Source organism: Cryptococcus neoformans, chromosome 4, assembly GCF_000149245.1.
Source record: "Cryptococcus neoformans var. grubii H99 chromosome 4, complete sequence".
Lineage (NCBI taxonomy): Eukaryota > Fungi > Basidiomycota > Tremellomycetes > Tremellales > Cryptococcaceae > Cryptococcus > Cryptococcus neoformans.
Window position 1 is genome coordinate 1,073,244 of NC_026748.1, and position 10,637 is coordinate 1,083,880.

General features: G+C 46.1%; 4 protein-coding genes across 4 annotated transcripts; all 4 read left to right on the top strand.

Annotated features, from left to right (window-relative positions):
• The first annotated feature begins 359 nt into the window (after positions 1-359).
• On the top strand, positions 360-2,769 carry CNAG_05330 (MFS transporter, SP family, general alpha glucoside:H symporter). Its single transcript, XM_012193471.1, has 9 exons — positions 360-495; positions 557-682; positions 732-857; positions 933-1,094; positions 1,143-1,309; positions 1,362-1,951; positions 2,018-2,197; positions 2,254-2,320; positions 2,387-2,769. The coding sequence occupies exons 1-9, from the start codon at positions 378-380 to the stop codon at positions 2,522-2,524; spliced, it is 1,674 nt and encodes a 557-aa protein (XP_012048861.1). The 5' UTR covers positions 360-377; the 3' UTR covers positions 2,525-2,769.
• Positions 2,770-3,452: 683 nt separating this feature from the next.
• CNAG_05331 (hypothetical protein) lies at positions 3,453-4,558 on the top strand (the record flags this gene model as incomplete). The annotated part of the gene is made up of 4 exons (XM_012193472.1): positions 3,453-3,481; positions 3,542-3,713; positions 3,769-4,406; positions 4,508-4,558. The coding sequence occupies exons 3-4, from the start codon at positions 3,831-3,833 to the stop codon at positions 4,556-4,558; spliced, it is 627 nt and encodes a 208-aa protein (XP_012048862.1). The 5' UTR covers positions 3,453-3,481; positions 3,542-3,713; positions 3,769-3,830.
• Positions 4,559-5,553: 995 nt separating this feature from the next.
• Positions 5,554-6,300, top strand: CNAG_07276 (hypothetical protein; the record flags this gene model as incomplete). The annotated part of the gene is made up of 3 exons (XM_012193473.1): positions 5,554-5,723; positions 5,796-5,871; positions 5,989-6,300. The coding sequence occupies 3 exons, from the start codon at positions 5,554-5,556 to the stop codon at positions 6,298-6,300; spliced, it is 558 nt and encodes a 185-aa protein (XP_012048863.1).
• Positions 6,301-8,543: 2,243 nt separating this feature from the next.
• Positions 8,544-9,693, top strand: CNAG_07834 (hypothetical protein; the record flags this gene model as incomplete). Its single annotated transcript, XM_012193497.1, has 2 exons — positions 8,544-9,655; positions 9,681-9,693. 2 exons carry the CDS (start codon positions 8,544-8,546, stop codon positions 9,691-9,693), a joined length of 1,125 nt encoding a protein of 374 aa, XP_012048887.1.
• Between the last annotated feature and the right edge of the window lie 944 nt (positions 9,694-10,637).

The following is a 10,637-nucleotide window of genomic DNA, read 5'->3' on the forward strand; positions in this document are numbered from 1 at the left end:
TCGGAGTACTAGTACTCACGTAATTCTCGGACACATGGCAATCTCGGACATATCACACCATTGTATATCACCATGTATTTCCATCAATATCTCCACAATGGCCGATTCTATGACCCATGTAAATCGTTCGTTTATCCTGACACGTGACTATGTTCTCCCCGGTCGAGCCCCCCGGGGCCCTGCTTCGGAAAGAGTGTGACTTCTATTATTGGTTACTCCGACGTAAAGCATGGGGCCCAATTCCATAAGATCGGCAAGTAAGTCTAAGTCTTCTTGAAAACAACATAAATAGAACCCACTGATGTCCATGTTTGTTTCGAATCTTTTAAACTCTTTCGAAGGTTGAAAGTTCGGCAATATAACAAACATCGAGCACCATGGTTGGCATAACAGGTATAATTCTCTCTTCAGAGGAGCTGAAGACTCAAGACGTGGAGCAAAATGAAAAGCTCGACAGCACCACAAACATGTTTACCAACGCCGCTGCAGCGACTGGTGAGTCAATATTTTGAACCTGAAATCAAGAACGGACGCACCATTAATCTTGTTATTACAGACAAGGAACACAAAATGACTTTGTGGCAGGGCTGTAAACTCTACCCCAAAGCGATCTTGTGGTCCGTTCTTATATCTTCCTGTTGCGCAATGGAAGGTTACGACATCTCTCTTGTGGGGAATTTCTGTAAGTTCTCTTCTGTCGATACGATAGCAAAAGCCGATACTGTAGTTAGACGCCTTTGAGCCTTTCAATCGAAAGTATGGAGTGCAAGGAGCCGATGGCACATACCAAGTCCCTGCACGATGGCAAACTGGCCTAAGTAACGGAGCGCAATGTGGTCAAATATTGGGTTTGATTGGTGGGTGGCCCTTCCTAGTGACAATACAGATCTAACTCTAACTCTAACTCTAACTCTACTAACACTACTTCACAGTTAATGGTCTCGCGACTGATCGTTTCGGATATCGAATTGTAATCTTAGCCTGTCTAATCTGGCTCACCGGCGTGACCGCAATCTTCTTTTGCGCCCCCAATATTCAAACATTGCTCGCCGGTGAAATCCTCGCCGGTATCCCGTGGGGTGTCTTTCAGTCGAGTCAGTAATATAGCTCAAAGATGAGGCTCAGAGCTGACCGTTTCACAGTTGCCATATCTTACGCTGCTGAAGTTTGCCCTGTGGCACTTCGAGGATACCTCACCAGTTATGGTAATTTCTGCTGGGGATGGGGACAGCTTGTCGGTATTGGAGTAATAAAATCTCAATTCGGCCGAACCGATCAATGGGCATACCGCATACCTTATGGACTTATGGTGAGAGGGGACATCCTATTCTTCCCCGATGTGAAGCTGACCCAGGACTTAGTGGATGTTCTATCCTCCCTTGATTATTGGTATTTACTTTGCTCCCGAATCTCCTTGGTGGCTGGTCCGCAAAGGTCGAATTGAACAAGCCAAGAAATCTTTACTTCGACTGACTTCTTCTAAGACCGATCCTACATTTGATGCTACCGAAACAATCGACATGATTCGACACACTACTGAATTGGAACAAGATATCACTTCTGGTGCATCTTACCTCGACTGCTTCAAAGGTGTCAATCTTCGCAGGACCGAGATCGTTTGTATGCTTTGGGCCACTCAAAATTTGGCTGGCAACACATTCTCCAATTATTCCACTTACTTCTTCGAGCAGGCTGGTCTTACCGGTCAAATCCCATACGACTTTGCAATGGGTCAGTACGCCATCAACATGGTTGGTACTTTTGGGGCATGGTATCTCATGACTAAAATGGGTCGACGAACTCTTTTCGTCGGTGGTCTCTGCGGACTATGCGTTACCCTGTTGTCTATCGGCTTCGTCGGCCTCGTTCCTGAATCTAAAAAGCAGGCTGCTTCTCTTGCTACGGGTGCTTTAATGCTGGTGTGGGCGGTATTCTATCAATGCTCTGTTGGGTGAGCGAAGTCTTTCTGTCCACACTGTCCTATGTAATGTTAATCCCAATCCCTGACTTCTGTTAGTACTCTCGCCTTCTCTCTTGTTGCCGAAATGTCAACTCGAAGACTTCAAATCAAGACAGTCGCTCTAGGCCGAGCTGCCTACAACGTCGCTGCCATCATCAGTAATGTCCTCACTCCGTATATGATCAACCCTACTGCTTGGAACTGGGGAAATTACGCTGGTTTCTTCTGGGGAGGATCGTAAGTCTGAAAGTGACCCCGATCAGTATCTTAGCTAACAGGAACGCCCTCCTCAGATGTTTCTTGGTATTGATTTACGCATATTTCCGGGTACCCGAGCCTTCCGGCAGAACTTTCGCTGAGGTGAGTGAATCTAACTAGAATAATCCCACAATTTAAAGGAGCTTATTCTCACTGATTCTACTGCAGCTCGATATTCTATTCGAGCGTAAAGTTCCCGCTCGAAAATTCAAAACCACCGAAGTCAACGCTTTTGATGTTACTTTGCATCACCAAGCTGCCGAAGACAAGCCTAACGGTGAAATTAGCCATGTCGAACGAGTTTGAACTGTAATCTCAAGAAGACCAAGGAGATCAGAATCAACAACTCAGGAAGCATTGAAGAGCAACGAGGCAAGATGACTTAAAAAAAAGGAAGGTAAATAACACAATGAAAGACACGTTCGAAAATTAAAAAGGAAGATCTGATTTTAAGCTTTGTTATCATAAGATAGTTGCTTTATTAACTGTATAGGTGTATACTTGTTTTGGTTGTGTTTGGGCCGTTGCATATGAATCACATATCGTCTGCAGATGCTACTTACCTAACGATTACACTGCCCCTTTTTCGGTCTAGATAAAATCGCCTGCGGGCCAGTGGGGGAACCGACAATATGCTTGGGCACCGGTATTATTTGATAGTACTTCATCTAAGGATCATAATGGTACCAAAATATGCATTGGGCACGACTTGTGGAATGAGATATGGACGTTTTTATCATACCCATATATTGTAGGAAGGATAGAGCGGAGACGAAGTGTGTTAAACGCGTGATGTAATGGAGTTTGATGGATGTCCATGTTATTTAAAAATGGGACTTATTACTTAATAAAGTAGACGGAAACAAAGCACGGGAACAAAGGGCGGAAACAAAGAACGGAAACAAAAGGCGGAAATAAAGATGGGAACAAAAGGTGGAACCAAATAGAACCAAATAGATAGGCTCGACACAAGCCCCTCGATGGACTCGTCCACCTTGTATCGAGCCTACCAAATAGATGGCATGCAGCAAGGTCAGATAAATTAAGCGCAGGCCTACAATCCATTCTCGTCGTTTGAAAATTCACTTAGCATCTACAATACAACTACAAGAAATAAATTATTATAGCTTACAACATTATTTTACAGAAGCCATAGCCAACTCGAATCTCTCCACATCTCGATCTCGACTGCGGCATCACATCAATTGACTCGCCTCGAAACTATTGGATATCCATCACCAGAAAGTGAATCACATTGACATCGTAAGTCTTTATCAAACTTTGCAGTGCAATTGATGTAGCTGACGGCGGCGGCTGTTATAGTCTCCTTGCCATCATACATAATCCTGCTCTGCCATTCCAACCGATCCTCAAAATCCAATAATATCACCGACTCTATCAAACAGGGAGTGCTATCGCAACACTTGCTTCACTATTTGATGACGAGGCTTTCCTCTTGGCAGCATTAGATTGCTATTAGTGCCAGATCGTTCTTGTAAGGCAGTGTATCTCGTTTTTATTGAATGTAACTGCTGACATTCAATTTCTAGACGTCTACTCTCTCCCACGCTTCTTCAATCCAACTCTTCCTCTAACAACCAGCATAACCAGCATGTCAACATCACGAAGACCTCAGCGAAACTCTCGAATGGAGGTCGTAGTGCAGCCTCCTAGGCTTATTATTCGTCGCCGGCCTCGTGTGAGAGCAGCATCATCTGAATCTATTGGCGAGCAGATTGAGGTAGAGCCTGAGTGGTGTTCGACTCCACAGGGAGATACTTCTGATGAGGAATGGTCCCTCGGGTCCCAGACACCTTCGCCAAATTTATCACATGTATCATATGCCTCTGTCCATTCTCAGTCTCCTGAGCATTCGTCTTCATCACATCAAGCTGAGGAGCCACATGAAGGGTTTACTGACATCAACAATGCCGACCTAAAGGCACTACTTGCTGTCAGCGTAACACCTTTTAGTGTGCTTCCAGAGACCTTGAAAATGCAATTAATCAATTCAACAAGCCCCGATGTGATTGATGTTGATACGTGGGCCATTTCAATGTCCCCTCGGTATTATGAGCGACATTTTTGCAATGTCCTCACAACAGCAACATTGTGTTCAAGGCTCACAATCCGGCCACGCGATTCTGCAGAGTATACCGGCTGGACAGCTTTGGCCATGACTGGCCATGTGATTTTTATCCATCCTTCTTATTCCAAGCCTTTCATTGAACACATGGGTGAGCATCGTCCTATAGAGCCGTCATCAGATGAGCGGTACATCACCCGCAGCAGCCTTGTGGTGCCGATGTTGGAGATCCTGCAAAGTTTAGAAGCGATTGATTGCCCGACGATCCGAGTTGTGTGCTATGGCCAGAAGCGGCGTATTACAGACTACAGTGTCCCTTCGGAGCCTGCTCAGCCAGAACATTACAAGGCCAATACCAACCTAACGATTGGGACTTGCACGAAGGCGGCCATCTCGCAAATTTTTGTATGGGCGCGAAATCCCCGTTTTTTTTCAACCACTCTCCACATCGCAAACCTGTGCCCTATGGGAATTTTATTCCACCGATCGATCCGTCTCAGTTCGCTCTATCGAAGGGTGCGATGCATGGATGCATAGCTTGAGAAAAACCCATGCGCGATGGTAGAAAACCGCTGATGTTCGGCGGTCACCGCGGCCTGAACCGCGCCTTTCGGCCCTCGCCGCTCGCTAACCCTATGGATTGGACCGTTTGATTTTGAATACAATCTGCATGCAACCCTAATGTTACGTCGTGACCCAGTGGCTAATGAGTTTTCTCCTTTTTTCAATCGCCAAGGAGATTGGCCTCTACTCCACCTTTGATCGGTCACGTGTTGCCATTGCATTCTCATCCGTCCATCTGTTTCAATTGCATTCTTGTTCGTCAATCATCCATCCATCCATCCATCCATTCATCCATCCATCCATTCATCCATCCATCCAGCCATCCAGCCATTCAGACATTCCCTTTTTTATCGCCATCAAACCAAGCGAGCAAGGATGCGCGTGTGACACCAACAAGTCACCCGTCCGCTGAATCTGAAAAACAGCACCGACCGCATTCGGCTCCACCTCGACTCGACCTCGATTTGATCAACACAGCATTTCAAGGGAAGCATAGGATGAGATCCTGGGTTGTGTACAGCGCCCACTGGGGAGACAACTGGTGTGGATGGCGGCATTTATTGGTGAGTTGTACAACAAGCACTCACAGTAGCGTTGGTACTTGTCCCTCTTACTCCTATCGCCTGTCAGACAAAAGCCAGGCAAAGCTAGCAGAGATGTGTCATGCAGAGACGACTTGAGACGTATGTGTGACCCCTGCTGGCTGCGTCTGGCTGCGTCTGACTTGACGACTACTCTTGACGCAAGCAAGCAAGCAACGTTTGGTTGCGTGTGGATGAGACAGCAGGGAGGAGGTATGGTACACGGCGGAGGGCAGGGCGGTGGATGCTGGAGATATAGTACGCTGTACAGGCTGTGAGTTGCTGGTTCGTTTGTCGCCATTGCTCTGAGTGTTACTCTCGCTGACTGTTGTCGATAGTCAAACAGCCGGAAGGGAAAGGATAACAGAGTGCGGAAGGACGTCAAAAGAGCAGACAGTGTCGAAAGCAGGATGGTGAGAGGGGTGGGCAAGATGGAAAGGAAAGGCTGGCGATGGAGAATATAGGGTGCGGATGGAGAGGAGTTTGCGGTAACGTCCATATTTATCCTCGTGACAAAAGACAATGCTGACGAATCGTAGTCTGTGTATGGTGAGCATGGCTGTTTATCTCTTGACGGTTGTCATAGCGCTAACTACTGTACAGGATGGCTCATTTTCAATGTTCACCCTCGACTGCATCCGACTCGACTGCATCCCACGCCGCATGCCCCATTCGAATTCGCTTTCGTCACTAGCGACTCTACACTCGACACTCGGCTATCCCTCAACGCCCGACGCATTTGCTCGGCTACTCCTCAGCATCGATACTCCTCAACATCCGACTCATCACACCCAACTCGTTCACTCTCACTCGGCTACCCCTCCACGCTGGCTCAACTACATGACAGATGAAAGGGAGGATATGCAGGACAGGTGGCAGAGTACACGGTGGGAGGGTGGGACAGGTGGGAGAATATGCAGCAGGAGAGGGTGGGACAGGTGGGAGAATACACGGTGGGAGAATACACGGCGGGAGAGGGTGGGATATGGGTGAGTTTGTTTCTTTCACATGGTGGTGGTCGTTGTATAGTACAAGCTATGCATTGCATGTCGGCCCACACCATTGAGCGAGTGAAGTGTGTTAGTGTGTTATGTCTGAACATTGGCAGCTGGTGAACATTGGCTGAAGGGTGAATAAAGTGGTGCACGCAAGAGACAAGCGAGAGCACTAACAAGGCAGGGAATGATCGATAATATTGGGAGGGAGAAACAGGTCAGTCATAGTCGAGCAAGAGGGGATAAAAACGTACTTACGAAGAGGCCGATAACATACAGCGAGAGAGAAGAGACTAACTTTGTCCAACTGGTTGTAGTGACGGCATTCGAGTAACAGCAGGCCTGCTCTTAAGACATCGGCTGTAATGTATATTAGCAAATAGCGTGAACAATGAGAGGGAATCGGACTTGCCAGATTAGCGGGAACGCTCTCTACCGCTTGCAAGGCTGTTTTATGTCGAAGGAGGAGAGACCATAGGGCGTGTTGATGATTGTTTGGTGATTTGATGATTAAAGAGGACATCAATCCCACCGGTTGATTCGGTCAGTTGGCAGGAATCCCGAGGCAAAGTGATCTCAAAAGAGAGATGCACCATCCTTGCGTCAACCCATAAGGGCCTCCGTCGAGGGGAACCTCTCCGGAAAGGATATCGTGTTACCCGACGTCGTCGCGCAGTGGTGGTGATGCGGGGCGAGGAGTTTTACTTTCTGGGAGCTCGTTGGATGCCAGGCGACTGAAGAATGCCAGGTAGAATGCGAGGGAGGCTAACGTTTGGAAGTTGCAAAGTCGTTACCACTTTGCAAAAAATTGTATGGGGCGCGAATCGCTGTTTTTTTCCAACCACTCCCGACCGCTCAAACCTGTGCGAAGTGGGAATTTTCTTTCACCGATCGATCCGTCTCGGTTCGCTCTATCGACGGGTGCGATGCATGGATGCATAGCTTGACGAAAAGGGATGCAAAGTGGGAAAAAACTGCTGATTTTCGGCGGTCACCGCTGCCTGACCTGCGGCTTTCGGCCCTCGCCGCTCGCTAACCCTGGTTAACCCCATCGCGCGCCCAGGCTAACCCCCGGGGGCGGGCTTAAATAACATAATTAAGGTGGAATCGTTATTTATTCGACCTAGCTCCTAATCCCCTAAGCACCCTTCCGGTTTTTCGACGGTCCCCTAAGCTCACTTGGTGGATTTCCACTTGCAGTTGTGCATGAAGATCATTTTTTTTTTCTTTGCATCTCATTGCATCATCACTTTTGATTTTATTTGTTCAGGTGTCCATCATCCAATACACTTATATTCTAATGCATAGACGTCATTTATTTCGACTATTCCTATTCATGCGATACAGTTATGTTGTATGCATGGATCATCTAATAGTACAATGATTTCCTAATAATGCACGGATGTATTTTATTTCGACTACTGCTAGTCATCCAATACAATTATTTTGTATGCATTTCATGGAAGCATTTATTTATTCATCCATGCATCATCTAATATGATTATTTTGTATGCATTGCAAGCACATCATATCCATCCATGCATCAGTTCTGTTTGGTTCCATTTTCTCACGCAGCCATCCATCCATTCATTTCATCCATCCACCCACCCATCCATCCATCCATCTATCCATCCATCCATCCATCTATCCATCCATCCATCCATCTACTTATCATCCAGTAAGTTGGTGTATATTTTATTATATTAGAGCTTAAATGTTTATGCATGCAACTGACTAAACACTCAACAGTACAGGGTTACAACAAATGGCAGAGGATACCGAAGGAAGAGGTGTGCTGCACCAGGTGCAAGGGAAGAATGCTAGAGGAGATTTTTACATCATGGCAGGAGGTGAGATATGACTGCAATACCTTACCATTGGATGCTGACTTTTGCCTCTTCCATTCAGTATCTGAACTATCAGAGTATTATGTCCAGTGGCACTCCTCTGATGAACTGGAAGCTGTTCATCTCGAATACCTTCCTGTATACCATGTTTTCAGATGCAGTATTTGCAGCAGCAACAAGGAATCCAGGGGTACATCAAGCTGTATCACACCCAAACACTTGCACAGCCATCCTCATCAACATCTTCCTCATATGGCAGCAACAGAACTTCAAGCTGTTATGACCAATCTCCTGAGACGTTACCCTCTACACCAAGGCCAACATCCTAGTGTCCCCTTCTTTCCCAATAACATTTTACCTCCATTGATTCCAGGTCTGCAAATTGAGATGGGCATGTACTGTGCTATATGTCTTCAACTGTACAAGGGTATTCAGTCAGTGACAAGAAGGAGGCTTGTCACACACATCAAGAAGCAACATCCTGGCATTACTCCCGACTCTGTTATTGCAACAGGCAACATTCAAGCCTTTTACCAGTGTGGTAATGCAACTATCTGGTTCCCAGTGGATACCAGCAATTCACTCCATGACTTTAATCAGCTACAGCAATCTTATCTTCAAGACACTCGAGGAATCCGGAGTCAGCTGGGTAGCACAGTGGTCAGAGCCTTTGATCCAAAGGACAGGTCTCCCTTAATGACGAAGCACAAATGGGACCTCCTTTTGGATGGATTGTCTCCACAGAGCATCCTTTCCCTCATCGCTCTTCCCTCAAGAGATGAACCTATGTATCTCAAAGTAACTCTCAAGGACTGGGTCTATGAATTCTTTCTCGAAGTCAACACATACATCGATCACCACCAAGATTCACCTCTGCTGCAACAAGTGATGTACGAAGGCTATGAAGTTAGTGTCCTTTCAGACAAGAGGATGAGGAATTTAAACGCAAACACTGTGAAAGACTACTCACAGATTTTCCTGCGTATATTGCTTCTGCTTCTAAGATATCGATCAGCTCACTGGGAAGGGATCCATTTGTCCATTGCTGAAGAAGAAGAAAAGGAGCTTCAAGTTCTGGAAGAAGCACTCAAGGTCAAAGACAAAGAGAAAGGCCTTTCAGCCATTCTCAATATTGGCTTCATGCTTCTCAACCAAGAACTGACATCACTTGATGGCGCTTCATGGGACTATACAATCTACAAGTTCCTTGTGTTTTCTAGTGTCAGAATGGGTGGTGTATTTGAGGAGGCAGGCAATATTGCCCCAAGGGTCACCAGAATTCAGTGGGTGATGAGAGCTGTGGTCATCAAGAAAATTCTGGTTGATTTGGGCACGATAAGACAGACACCTCAAACGTTACACGAGTAAGTTTCACTAGTTGCTTGACAGTATAACGCTCTAAGGCTCTGTAACTTACCTGCCTTGTCACAGAATGACCTCGAGCTACACTAAAAGGCTCAGCAGGGCCAACATTGGCCCATTCAGGTCAATCTTGGCTGTTGCAGATGATATTTTTGGCGCTGCGTATAGTGAAATGAAACCAGCCAATTCCCAGTGGTTAGATAACCATTCCCTCTCACTAAGAGTTAAGGATACTAACGTTTGGAAGTTGCAAAGTCGTTACCACTTTGCAAAAAATTGTATGGGGCGCGAATCGCTGTTTTTTTCCAACCACTCCCGACCGCTCAAACCTGTGCGAAGTGGGAATTTTCTTTCACCGATCGATCCGTCTCGGTTCGCTCTATCGACGGGTGCGATGCATGGATGCATAGCTTGACGAAAAGGGATGCAAAGTGGGAAAAAACTGCTGATTTTCGGCGGTCACCGCTGCCTGACCTGCGGCTTTCGGCCCTCGCCGCTCGCTAACCCTGGTTAACCCCATCGCGCGCCCAGGCTAACCCCCGGGGGCGGGCTTAAATAACATAATTAAGGTGGAATCGTTATTTATTCGACCTAGCTCCTAATCCCCTAAGCACCCTTCCGGTTTTTCGACGGTCCCCTAAGCTCACTTGGTGGATTTCCACTTGCAGTTGTGCATGAAGATCATTTTTTTTTTCTTTGCATCTCATTGCATCATCACTTTTGATTTTATTTGTTCAGGTGTCCATCATCCAATACACTTATATTCTAATGCATAGACGTCATTTATTTCGACTATTCCTATTCATGCGATACAGTTATGTTGTATGCATGGATCATCTAATAGTACAATGATTTCCTAATAATGCATGGATGTATTTTATTTCGACTACTGCTAGTCATCCAATACAATTATTTTGTATGCATTTCATGGAAGCATTTATTTATTCATCCATGCATCATCTAATATGATTATTTTGTATGCAT

Bases quoted from the DNA above. Each gene is read 5' to 3' on its own strand.
- CNAG_05330 (XM_012193471.1), top strand. From the start codon at position 378: ATGGTTGGCATAACAGGTATAATTCTCTCTTCAGAGGAGCTGAAGACT. The intron at 1,952-2,017 runs GTGAGCGAAGTC...GACTTCTGTTAG, and splicing joins TTCTATCAATGCTCTGTTGG to TACTCTCGCCTTCTCTCTTG. The intron at 2,321-2,386 runs GTGAGTGAATCT...ATTCTACTGCAG, and splicing joins CCGGCAGAACTTTCGCTGAG to CTCGATATTCTATTCGAGCG.